The sequence below is a fragment of the Anas platyrhynchos genome, chromosome 22 (genome assembly GCF_047663525.1).
Source record: "Anas platyrhynchos isolate ZD024472 breed Pekin duck chromosome 22, IASCAAS_PekinDuck_T2T, whole genome shotgun sequence".
In the NCBI taxonomy this organism is placed as follows: Eukaryota; Metazoa; Chordata; class Aves; order Anseriformes; family Anatidae; genus Anas; species Anas platyrhynchos.
In genome coordinates, this window is record NC_092608.1 from 1,960,611 (window position 1) to 1,974,125 (window position 13,515).

The window sequence follows — 13,515 nt, forward strand, 5'->3', positions numbered from 1 at the left end:
GGAGTTGGCGGCTCCGCTGTGGTAGGGGGGTAGGGAGACAGCTGGTGCTGTTGGAGGGGTGCTGCCCGCGGCTGTTTGTGGTGCCGGTGTGGTCCTGGGGTGACTCGGGAGCGCTTCCCTGCGTGAGGAGCTTTTGGAAGGCCTCTGGGTAACACCAGTACAGCCTAGCATGAAGCTGAAACTGTTTTCCCGTTCCAAAGTTCCGTTCAGATATTTAACAACTTCTTCTGATCTAAGGAAGCACTGATTATGCTACAGAAGTTCCTCAGCACTTGCTGTAGCTATTTTGCTTAGAACAAGGTCTGCAGCAGCTCACCTCCTGAGAAGCCTCATTGAAACGTGTTGGATCTGCAGGGCAATCACCTGGCAGCATGCTTTTCCTGAATGAACCCGCCTGGTAGATTTGTTTTTTTTCCACGTGGTTTAGAAGTTGAGTCTGTGCAAAATTACAAAGAAGACTCAAGTTCTGAGGATGTAAATTGCCATGGCAACGTCCTCTTTCCCATGGATTTTGGTCCTGTCATAGCTGCGCTCTTTTTCTGACATGATCTGGGAGTTGTGCAGTCCTTAGGGATGTTAGTGGTAAAGTTACTGGGAGACTTTCCCCTTACCAGATTGATCTAACATTTTCCTGAAAGACACAGCTGCTCGTTGCCAGCTCTGGCCACTGTTTTGCACGCATCACAGATGATTCAGGGGAATTAATTTGGGAATGGTCCACAGATGTCACATCTTGGCAGGGAGATACAGGGAGAGAGAAAGATGACTTTAGCGAGCTAAATATGAACTGTGCTTTCTAAGCATGTGGGGAGAGCTCTTTAAAACCTTGAATTACAGCAGAGGAAAAGTTACTTCTATAGCAAAAAAGCAATTTTGCAGAAAAAAAAGTGCTTATTTGTGCCACGTTTTGGTGCAGGGTGCTGTGTTTCCCTTGCCCATGGTGCTACTTGCAGGTTCCTGACACCACATAAGAAGGCGTTGTGGTGCCATGTGGGGTTCAGTCTTTGTGCTGAGAGCAGCAGATCCCAGGAATCGGATCCTGGATTTAGCAAACCCGTGTGCTGTCAGATACGTGAGGCTGTGACTCCTGCTCCAGTGTGTTTAGCATGTTGCTTTTGTAAACTGTGAATAGCCTTACTAGTTTCTTGATACAGTTCTTGCATTTTCCAAAGGTCACCATCTACTGGTACCTTCCTCCCTGAGGCATAATTGCTTTGATTCCTTTTTACACCAGACCACTCAAATTAAAGGAACTCTCATTGTTATTCACCCCCTTCAAGCTTTAATATCCTAGATAGTTTATTTTCTGCCTATAAAGTATGCTTTGTTCAGAAGAGATGGAGCCTGTGCCTAGAAAGGTGTGATGCTGAGCGTTGCTGCTCTTAGCTTAAGGTCATAAGGCAGGGCTAGGTGTTTGTTCTGGGTGAGTAGTGGTAAAGTCAGGTGCTCAGAAAGGCCTTTGGGAAGGTCCTTCACGAGGACTTGTGTGGTCTGTGTGGAAGTGTGGGAAGGGTGCCTGAAGTCCCTATGTTTCTGCGCTTGGACACCAATAATCAGACCTGTATGGAGAAAAAGACGACAGTGAACTTTGAATGTCCCTGTATGGGAAATTGTTCTTGGAGCTAAATGGCCTTTTAATCTGAGGGAAGCATCCAGACAAGTTTCTCTGGGATGCTGACGACTTTGCTACAAGGATCAGAGGTCTTCCAGGAGAACTGATTCACTTCTGCTGCTTCAGAGCCAGAGATGCCAATGGTGACCTTCCATCTAGTGCATGTTGTATCTAAGCTGGGGGGCTGGGTGGGGACGCATCTTCCCTAGTCTTGTAAGAGTGACAAGCGCGTGAGGAGGCCTTGGTTAGCTCCTTTTCTTAGTAACAGGAATCATGCAGTCATCACTGGAAAATTGCCCCCACACAAAGTGGTTTTGCTAATATTAACTTGGGTTCTATCTTAGGTCAGTGGAGGGAAAATCTAGAAGATGCCATAAATTGAGCTGAGTTTGTCAAAGCTGTCAAAGTACCACCTAATAAAACTCCTACTGATTACAGCCATCAGCCAGAGAGGAAATGTAAGCCAGTGGGGATTTGGTGTAACAGAGCCAGGGTTCAACATTGTTAGACTTTTAATGGAGTGTCATCTGGGGGCTCTTTGGCTTCAGTGAAGGGTGAAGCTTCATTCAGAGTTATTTCTTTAAAACAAACAAAAAATAAAAAACAAAACACAAAACATTTGAAGATCTAGACTGGCATTGTACCTCTCTTATCGGTTAGATTAATGGTGACTACTAAATTTTAGTAAAGGTCTGCTTTGGTCCCATTTGTTAGTATTAGGAGTCCATAGAGATAATGTCTTTTCACGTATAAAAGATGCTATTGATTTTCTGTTGCTGTTGTCCTGAAATGTGCACAGTGTGTCTATGGAGCAGTGACAATCCTCCATCACCAGCTTTATGGGAAAAGAATGGTTATTGAATCTCTTCCCATAAAATATAATCTCTTTCTCTCTTCCAGAATTTGCCAACCCCTGAGGGAGTCCCTCATGTTATCTCTTTGAGAAAATTGATTTTTTTGTCTCCTCTTTGTACACTTGTGTTTAGTTTTATTTTTAATTTGGCTCGTGTGATTTGAAATGGAGACTTTCCTAACAATAAGTGTGTTTTCTCAGTGTTGTATTGCTTCTGTTTCATACAAGTTACCACTTTCAGAATATAGTAAAATAAAGACGCTCGCTTGGCACCACTTTCTCTTGTTTCTGGGAGTTTTTTTTACTCTGGGTGAGTCATTGCCCTGTTCCTTCCTTCCAGGCAGGTCTGAGATGCTGCTTTTCAGCTGCTTACAGGTAAATTTGGGGTAAGTTTCTGGAGTCGACACAGACTGATCAAAGAATTTTGGATGAATGGCACCGTAGCTGAGAATGTAACTTGCAGTGCTATATGCTCAAGGAGCAATGATCTTTAAACTCAAACAGTGGCAAAAACACTGTCAGATTTGTCCTTTCCTCTGTGTAGCAAATGACTGACGATGGGACTTTTTCCTTTCAGGAAGGAAACGGCAACATGAATTCATAGATGATGAGTAGGATGCCAAAGCCAGAGATGACAGTGCTCTTGAAGAAATGCTGGGTAGAACAAAAAGGTAAAAGGAACAGCTAATTGAGTGCATTTTGGAGCCGTGTGTTACCTTCCCCCACGAGGCAATGACACATCCCTTCAAATTGTAACTGAATTTTCTGAATTCCCTCCTTTTCCTCAGTTTTGCATAAAGTCTTAGTGACACTGCTCACTCCTGACCTACTTTTTATATGCTCAGGGCCTTCCCCAAAGCTGCATTGTTCTGTACCGACAAGCCCCTGTCAAACTTGCATATGTGTCCCTGCATGCACGTGCTTGCAGATCCAGCACCTGTCTCACCCCGACCCGCAGCTGACACTATGAAATCAGTCTAGCAATTGTCCTAGGTTGTCTGCTGCAATATTTTGTGATAAGAACAAAGCAAGGAGATGAACCCAACCAGTTAATTTGCATCTGTTAGTGCCGTTCTCCTAATGGGGCAGTTGAGTGCAGGGATTGGCTGTACCATCGTATGACTTAAGCCTGGGCAGATCCGTACAGTTGAAGTGTTTGAAATGCATTGCAAACAAGTTGCCTCCATGAGGGCTAAATAACTTTGTTTCTCTCCTGTGTTTTACTGCATTTTGTGTTAATGCTGTTGAGATGCCCGAGGGAATCACTTATTGGTTCTTTCATTCTGAGGAACTCTTTCTGGGACTGAGGCGTGGTAGGAACTTAGGAACTTGGGGAAGTAAGAAGCAGCTGTAATCACACCTGTACATGCAGTAGAAGGCCTTGGTTGCATTCATCCAATGGCAGCAGAAATGGATGAAACAGCTGTCAGGAAGCAAGAAAACCATCAGTAGCGTAGCTCTTCCTGAGATATTTTCATTCCTGTTTGTGGAAGACTGACTTGAATCCCTCAAAAAGTCAAATGCAAACATTTCCCTTGAAAACGTTCCAGGTTTGTAGCAATTATGTTTGTTGTCCCCTGCCTCTCAGCTCTTTCTGGCAGCAAGTACATGGGACAGAAGGGCATTTCTGTGGCAAGCAGAAGATCTTCACAGTACAAGCAGCAGAATGACGTGTGAATGCTTGATATATAAATAACAGACCTATTCTGCTGGAAATTTCTTCAAAATAAAAATCAAGGAGGAATTTGCTATAGTTTGTGTTGGTGCCAGTTGTAATTTTTATGTGCTTAAGCTGTTTCCAATCAAGACATGGCCTGTCACACAGCATTGTGCAGCACAGGATTAAGGCTTTTGAACGTCACACAGCCTTTCTTGAAGATCCTTAGTGCAGTTTTGACAGTGTCAGATATTATTTCTTCAAGCTTCATATTGCTAGGAAATCTTTTGAAAAATCCAATAATTCCATATGCACACCGGGTGTCTGGCAAGGGAGATGTTTTTTTGTTGTCCTCTGACACCTTGTTGTTTCCCATTAGAGTGAGTTTCCTGCAGCAGCATAGCTTAGACCAGTGCTTTCAGTACCTTTGGATCATTTCAGCCAAGTGTGTTGAGAACCTGGCATGGGGACAGAGCTCTGTGTTAGGGCATTGCTTTCATCTGCAAGAAGTTGTTTTCAGAACGTGTGGAGCTTGATAGAGAGCTTGCCTTTTATTCTTTGAAGATAAAAAAACACAGGAATTACTTAGATACCATTTTCTACTCATAGTGCTCTGGATTTTGAGCTGTGATTGTAGCTGGAAGCGGAGAGCCTGTATTCCTTACCAGCTCTTCCCTCTCCAAAGTCAGTCACCAACTTACCTCTAGCAGAGCAATTCTCTGAGAAGTCTTCTATTGTGTCAATGAGAATGTTATTTGGGCTCAGCATTGTGGTTTATTTTTCCCTCTGTTTAGTTAAAATACTTTCCCATTTTTGTCCCGATAAGGAGATGCTCTGGATGCTGCAGGAAGTGCTAAAGTCCTTGTTATGTTTAGGCAACGTGGTGTCACAGGGGAGGAGCGATACTGGTTTGGTTCCTTTAGTGAAAATGTGCTATTTTGTCCTATGCAGTTTGGGAAATGTAACCCATGTTTGAAATGCTGTATAAAGAATATATGAAGTACATGATATTTTTTAAATGGTCATAACATGCATAAGCTATCGTATGGTTAAAATACATGATCTAATTTTTAATAACTTCAGAGTTGAAAATTCAGGCATACTTATAATATGAACTCGCAAGTTGCTGTTGTCACTCCGTATTTTGGCAGATCTGATAGCTTTGTTCCTTCTGCATGTGTGTGTTAAGGCTGTCGGTGTGTTATTAGGCTGTGTGTATAAACTGGGATGTAAATCTGGTACGCTCTCTGAGATCTGAAACTCTTCACCACGAGCTAAACCTGGAGCGTGCTCGGTGTTGGCAAGGAGCCGTGTCCGTAGGGTTGTGCTGCTTCCCCAGGGCCGTGATTTCTGGCTGTTCCCTTTTCCTCCTGCTCACTGTTCTGGCCCCTGGAGACCATCCAGCACGGCTTGGTTGCAGACCACAGTGCCCCACGAGTCCTGCACGGGAGCAGCCTGTGGCAATGGGGGAAACAGGGCACGGGGCGTTGCTTCTCACTGTTTGCTGTGGCTCTGACAAAGAGCGCTCTGTACAGGTAATTTACTATTCATGCCATTGAACTTCAGCCCAAGGAAGATGCTTGGCACTGTTGCTTTAAGGTGTCTAGTGGCCTCTAGCTGTGTTCAGCATCATCTCTGCCAGCTCCGGCCTTGCTGCACGTGCTGTCAACTCAGCAGTGGCTGGAAAGCTCAGATAGGAGCAGATTTGGCATCAGAATAATCGCTTCTGCAGGCGTTATGCTTCTGATGTTGCCAATTCCTTGCTGCTGCTTCTTTTTTCCAGCACATGGTATTTTATATGACCCTGAGGATAGACAGTTGCCTCCTAGACTAGCCTGTGTGTTTTTTTCCCCTCAGTCTTGTCAGCATTCAGGTTTTCAATTGCAGGAGAGCACTGGGAAATATGTATTCTATTTTGCTTACTCTCCTGCTAACGCTTAGCTTGCTGGAGTTGATGAGAGATCACAGCAGTGGGAGTTAGCGTGCTGTTAGTCATTCAGGTGACATGGTCTGATAGACAAAGCTCTCAAGCTAGTAAAGGAGGGCACTTACCTGAGAGAGAATTGCATCCAGCAGTTCAGGGTTGTGTGGCCTTGCCTTACCACTTGATGCAAATTTCTCTTACTCAAATGCAGGTGGAGCTTTTCCAAGTGCCTAACACTATGTTCATGTTTAGCCTGTGTCTTGCAAGCACACAAGAAAGGACCGTGAGTCACTCATACTTTGATCTTGGAGTTCAGTATCGTTCCTCTTCTGTAAGTGGTTTGTCGGATAAAGTCTCTTAGTCGTTGTATTTGAAGACCTTGCCATCGATGTCAAAGATGAGATGGTTGGAGGAGGAGCAGGTAGAATTCCTCCATCTTTAAAATACTCAGTTTGGAATAGAATATTCCATGGCCCCATCTGTGCATTCCAGTAAGGATTTTTATAGCAGTGGCTGTTACTAGAGCTGTTACTAAAAAGTCGGGCTCCGTGGATTTTTGCTGTTCTGTGGGTTCTTTGCTTTTGCATGGGATTTTCCTCTTAAACTATAGATCTGTTTGTCTATGGTTCATCTGAGGAATTAATCCCTATTAGTCAATCTTACACTTCTGACAAACTTGCTATGAAGCATACAAGCACCCTTTGTGCAAGTAAGCTATCGGTATCACTGCTGAAAACATTTTAAGTTGAAATACTCATTCTGTGAAATCACTCTGAGTATATGAATAACCTGCAGCGTTATTTGTCTGCTGCCATCCATGCTCATCCTAACTGAACGTGCTACCTGTAGAATAACAGCTGGTAACTGACTGGCAGGAAATAAATGAGGTATTTTTACAGACAGATAATGCAGCTTTTCCTGTGGTAGGTGGTGGATACCTACCCCTCATGCACTACTTGCTTTACAGCATTGGTGTGGCTAATGAGTTTATAATAATTTAGTAAATTAGGGCTTTCGTAGAATTAGTGCACAAGCAGGAAAATGTTAAGAAGTCCCACTGATGATCTTGGACATATTTCTCGAAATGCCAACACACCAGCTGTTGTTGGTGAAGGAGGAACTGTGTTCTCAGCATTTCCTAATCACCATTGCCCATAGAAAACGTGCTTTTAGTGGAAATACCTATATGGTCATCTTGAAGCCTGTGGTGGTAAAGTGGCTTCATAGTCTTGTACTTGGTGCTTTCAGCAGGCCTTCCACCTGACTCAGTGTGCTTAGATGGTTTCCAAATAACCATTGCATGCTGACAGTTATGCCTCTGTATTGTTTATGTGAAACACCCTTGTTTGGATTGTGGTGGATACTTGAGGTTAAGAGCATAATTTCATCCCCCAGATTTTGACCTTAACCGTAAGGGTTTAACACTGAATGCAGCAGAAGTAACTGCAGTCCTTGGGTTATACTTAAATTCATAAGGAGACTTGCAGGTCCATTTCAGAAATGTGCCCTTCAGGATTGTGATCCAGGTGACTACCCAATTTCATTAGTACTGTACTAATCACCATGACTAAGATCTGTTTACTTTTTGTACTCTCAGCTGATTTTCATCAGTTAGCTAGCATACAGAAAGATTAACTTCTAGTTTTAATATTATTCTAAAGTTCCTTATTTTTAAAGTTTAAATTGTGCAACACTCGGTCACAGGTTGTACCTTTTAATTAAAGATGGAAGTTGAAAGATGTCATTCCAAGTGTAAAAGCTAATTCTAATATTAATAGTTCTGTTACCAGTTTTAAAAGTAATTTTATGCACAATCCTTTTGTTTAGGAACTCTTGCTAATTTTGAACCTGTCTCCCCTTCTAAGGAATCAGTGGAAGTTGTTTTAAGCTTTATGTTGTGGTTACTCTAGGTGAGTTGGCAGTATGTATCTAACCCTTGGGTAGTGCCGTGGTGTTGCTCAGTGTTGGTCTTTTCAGCACAATGAGGATGGAAGTGTTGTGGTTAATTGGAGCAATGTGTAAAACGTGTGTGTCAGGCTTTTCATGGAAGTAAGCCGGGATAAAGAAAAGTTCACGTACTTCATGTAAACATCCAGATGAAGTGATGCTAACTGTTATTTTTGGAAGATTCTGTGCGTTAATTTCCCGACAAATAGCCCTTCAGATAAATGTAGACTGATGCTGCCAAAAAATAATGCGTATCACTTAACACTGAAAGTGACACTTCATAAGGATCTTATTTCAATTTCTAGTTCAATAAAAACAGTAATCTGTGTAGGGATATCCTGTCCTTGCCTACAGTTTTGCAGTTCTGACAGGTTCACGTTCCTTGTTTTACCTTCGTGCTGTCCAAGGCTGAAATACTTCATATTTAATGCTCTGGATTCTGTAGGTAATTGACATACCTGTCTTAGCAACTGAAAATCGGCAGCAGATTGTATTGTCGTTGAATAATAGGATTCTTGTGCATTCTTTAGTCCTTTGCATCTTAATTTTCACTTTGCGACCAAGGCAGGTAGTTCAGAGCAAAATCAAGAACTCACAAATGAAACCATCCAAGTAAGGACTAGTTATTTCTACATCTTTTGAGTACTGCTTGTAAATATTTCTTATTCTTTGTAACTCTCATGGGTATATTGTAAAGAACTGTGTTAATAACGACAAGATTTATTCAAATCTAGAATGAGAACTCTGCTCTTTAGGTAAAACTAATGAGAAAATACTAAATCATTTTTCTTTAGAGGAGCTATGTCACATTCTTAATGACAGAGAAGAAAGATTTTGTGTAATGAGGTACTGGACAGGCACCAAAGAGATAATTTGAAGAGCTGCACTGCCATAGTACCACTGTAAGCAGATCATAATTGATTCTAGTTTGTGATACTGGAATTATGCTTCCATTTGGTTTAGCTATTCATAAATAATGATCTATTCATAAATAAACATTTATTATAATTGGAAGTTCCTTCTCATTGTGAATTTATAGCAGGGCAGAATCCCAGTCTTGGTTGTCTCTTGAAGATTTGGGATGATTTCAGCAGTAATGCTTTTAAACTGAAAACCTTGAGTTGTTGTCCGTTGATGTGTCCATGTTAGAATGGAATAGTTCAGTTGGAAGGGATCTACAGGGATCATTGGGTCCGACTGCCTGACCACTTCGGGCCTAACCAGATGTTAAAGCATATTATTAAGGGCATTGTGTGTGAATGGAGACGTGTTTGGTAACTCCAGGACAGTTTTTTGGGCAAAGGGCAGTGCCTGGGCATTGCTGTCATCAGAAGTTCCCTGGGAGCTGACTGACTCAGTTAAATTTGACTTTCCCTCCGGCTTTCAGTTCCTGAATCCACGTGGCTTTGAACACCTTCTGCCTCTCTGCTACCATCATCAATTTTCTCTTTCTTCAGTTCTTTTGTTTGTCATCTTCCATTACTCATTTGTCTGTTTTCAGTGCCTGAGGCTGACGTTTTCATACCTTGGTGACTAAAGTTTGGGTCCTAAATCCATTTTTATTCAGTTAATACAGGCAGCAGTCCAATTTCTGAGGAGTTCAGTATCCTGGAAAAGGTATTTGTTTAAAAGTAGGAACAGAAATTTAGGAACATACCTTTAGGGATCTTAGACTTAAGCATACTTTCTCATTATATTTGCTTCAGCTGTTACTAGGATCTGATAGCGAACTAACTTGAAGATTACAGCATCTTGTACGTATTGAAGATAAAATATGAATTGTGGAAAATGTCCTGGCCTTTTCCTCTAGTAATATTAGTGATTACATGGATTTCTGTTCACTCCCTTGGCTGGGATTCAACGAGCTGATGCTGCCACATTTGTCTAGCAGCATTTCCTGGCCTGTCCCAAGCCAGAGTCTGTTTATTCACTGCCCAAAACAGAGCCAGTTGTGTCCCAGCAATATGCAGGATGGCGTTGCTATACTGATTGTAGGATTTACTCTTTAGTCTCGCTTTTTAGGCAATAAGAAGCTGCTTCCATGCTGTTTTGCAGGGGGAGAGGGTTTTAGACGTGGCAGGAAAAACGTTCCCAAACAGCAGCAGCCAGTGCATGCAGGAAGCTGACAGCTTGAAAATAAATAAACAATGCTTCCATGCACCTTAGTGAAGGCTGCCCTAAAATTATAACCGAAGCCACCGTGGATGACAATCATATTTCTCCCTTAAACTAAATAACTTGATTGTCTTATTATAACAGAAAGCAAAGAGAAATGTTCTGAATATACTGTAGGAAATTGTCTTTATTAAATCTAGCCCAGCATTTATGAGCATTGTATATATTATTTGATTTTGCCAGAATTGCATAAACGGGGAAAAATTGTTAATGTAAGTCGACTACCAGAGTAAATCACAGCCTAATTATTCTTCTCTTTTTTTTCTGGCTAAAATTAGGATTTGATATAATGGTCAATAGACATTTTCTTTAATCTTTGAGACACAATTTCTAATAGCTAGTCCAGAAGAACTGGAGAAAGTTGCAGCAGAATTGAAAAAATAAATTATCTGAATTTTATGGTGACTTGCTGGTAAATCCCCTTAGTTGGAAGCCTTAATTTACCTCATATTTTAGTTTTTTCTCCTCTAACGGGTTTATGAGTGTATATTACAGCAAAACAGTTACTTTCTTAGCGCTACCAGGGTGCTTAAGGAGTCTGTAGCGCAGCAAAGTGACGACAGCATCTGCCCCATTCTAGTGGAGAAATGAAGCTCCAAGGACAGAGGAAGATTCAACAGGGCTTGCAGCAGCAGCGTGCCTCAGCACATGGCACGGCAGACATTCTTCCCTGGCATTGCTGGCAGCAGCAAAATGCTCAAGGGTGGCACCCATGTAAGTCACTTCTGAAGCCGTTTGAAGTCATTCCAGAAAAAACGGGGCTCTGGCCTTGCAAATTCCCCTGTAGGACACTTAATTTTCCCCTGGACTCGGTGCCAGTTTAGAGGAAAAGAAGCATTTTTGCTGTCGTTTTTGGTTAGAGTGGTGAATACAGTGTTTAGTGTTAGGACTGCTGGCTGAAATACCTACAAAAACTTAATGAGGCTTTGCCCAGCAAAAGCATCTTTCCTCCAAGGTCCATTAAAGTGGCTTAGGCTCTGGCATTGTGCTTCAATTTAGTCTGGTATAAATTTCCATTAGCCAACTGGCAGTTGTGCTTCAAATACAGTGTAGTAGCATTGGATTTATGCTAACGTGTTGACTTGGTTAATTTTTTTCCCTAGGAAAAAACAGCTTTTGCTAGGTAGAGAGAGGAAAAAGCAAAAACATTTAATTTCTGTCGTCGTGAGGTTTTTAAAACATCTCTATTCACACTTTTAAGAATTTTTTTTAAGGACACTTAGCGTTCCTTGCTTCTAAATCATGGAGCAACTTTGTGCAAACAATTCAGAAGAAATGGGGTTCCAACATTGTCATTATAGTTATTATAACTGTCTGAATTGTTTCCTTTTGATGCTTGCCATAGCAACTGTGGACATATAATTTGCTGAATATCCATAACAGGGTATTTGAATATATTCTTTACAGTTTTACTTCTGCATATAACTATGCATTCCAAATCATCACATTAACTCAATTAACCAAGCCATACCCACATCTGCTATGAAATGACAATGAAGATTTTTTTTTTTAAGGAACTTCTTTGTATTTTTACCTCCCTTTTAAACAGAATAAACAAAATCAGAATAGCAGCAGCTTTTGTCAGTGTACCATTAAAAATTATTCTTGATTGGGACTGCAGAAATGGAACTGCAGTACATCTACATTCTTGCTGTCTGTCTGCCAGAGGTAACTGTGTGTTTGTGCCCATGGACAAGTAAGACTCGAGTCAGTTTATCCTGTCCCATACATGCACAGAACCTTTTGTGGGTCAGTGCCTTGTAGTGTTCAGATCGTTGATTTTATTTTTTTTCAAAGCAGTGGGGAGCTTGAAAGATACCAGCCATACCTAGAGACGGCTTCTTTCTTACTCGATTGCTCAAGGAATTAAATGAAAATATTTGTGACATGCTGGTATGTTTGCAAATCGATATTCAAACTGCGTCAGTAATACTACGTGGAACACATTGTAATAAGCTATAAGCTAATGTTAAAATTACTTAACTTCAGGTATCTAAGATTCAGGTTATTAGTTTTTCTCCTTCTGGTGTAAAAGTTTATACGGAGAAAGAAAAACAGTTCCTTAGCCATATATAGCAGAGTTCAACCACTACTTCAAGAACTCCTTAAAAATGACTGATTCATTTTTTACCTATACAAGTTCTTATTGTCTTTACGGACCAGGAAGGATCTCGAAGTCCAGACAGGTGCTTTGTAAAGTGTCTTTGGGAGCAGTAGCACTCTACCCTGGCTCTAGGGTAGGTTGCATTAGTTTCTAGAAGTGGAGCTGTTATAAATTAGTTAAGTGGAAGTTCTTCCTTCCCCAGCTTTGTAATGGCTGAGAGAAGGCAGCTGGTGTCCTAAACAACCTTGTCAATCAGACCACATGGACCTCATTACTCTAATGAGCCATAGAAGCACATAAGGAACTACTTTAGCTTTGGAGAGAGGGAAGAGGTGGACACTTGTGCACACATGTAGCTGATTTTGCATTTAATTATGTTTCTGGGTGATCTCAAGGTCTAACCCCATGTGGAGTGCCTTATGGTTATTTGTTCTCAAGAGTATGTAAGCGAACAATGCAGCGAGGGCTCTGACCGAAATAAATGTTGGTGCTGGCCTCCCTGACAATAAGCGAAAGACTATTTGTGGCAACAGTTGTTAGCTGGGGGTGTCCTGGGCTCCTGCTTGCGCTTCAGCCACGAGCACTGGCATCTGCAAGGCAGCGCCTGAGTCGCTGCCCTTCATTGTTGTGTTTGGTACCAAAGGGAGAATCTTTTTAACTAAGACATGTATTAGCTCAACTTTTCTCTCAACTCCTTTTCATTATGTCATTTTGCCTGAATATCCAAGGGGAAGCTCATGCCCCTTCCCAGTACCAGTCTGATGTTAATCTCGGGCGGGAGACTGGACGTGCCTGGAGATAAGCTGGGCAGGATTAGCAGGCTGGAAGTGCTGCGGGCTGTGCTGCTTGACTCACAGAGTCACCCATCTCTCGATGGAAAGGACGGCAAGTCAGGTCTGCCCACAGGGGGTAGACATGGGCACCTGCTGCTCCGTGTGGAGCACCGTGCAGGTGCTGGAGTAGGCCAGGAATTACTCGGCATCGCATGCTGGGACCTGCCAGAAATAAACGTGTGATGAAACTGCTCCTTACACTCTCGCTTAGGTCTCCAGATGTAACCGGGCTGCATGAGCAGCTTTCCACCTCGGGAAGCAGATCGCTGTACCAGTGGAGCAGCGATTCCTTTCAAATTGGTATTCCATTTAGGTAGAATGCTACCTCTGGTTTTGCTTATCAGATGTTTTTGTTTGAAGTAGAGGTATCTCCTTGATAGCATGTGGCCAGTTTAAAAGCCTCAATCTTG

The 13,515-nt window shown here is 42.0% G+C and overlaps 1 protein-coding gene across 5 annotated transcripts in view; it reads left to right on the plus strand.

Annotated features, from left to right (window-relative positions):
- Nucleotides 1-13,515, plus strand: part of CAMTA1 (calmodulin binding transcription activator 1) — a 323,948-nt gene that overhangs the window by 643 nt on the left and 309,790 nt on the right. For all 5 annotated transcript variants that reach the window (XM_038166526.2, XM_038166525.2, XM_038166524.2 and 2 more), the window contains exon 2: nucleotides 3,043-3,136. In XM_038166526.2, coding sequence (XP_038022454.2) covers nucleotides 3,070-3,136 — 67 coding nt within the window. In that variant the 5' untranslated portion in view covers nucleotides 3,043-3,069. The remainder of the gene's footprint in view (nucleotides 1-3,042; nucleotides 3,137-13,515) is intronic.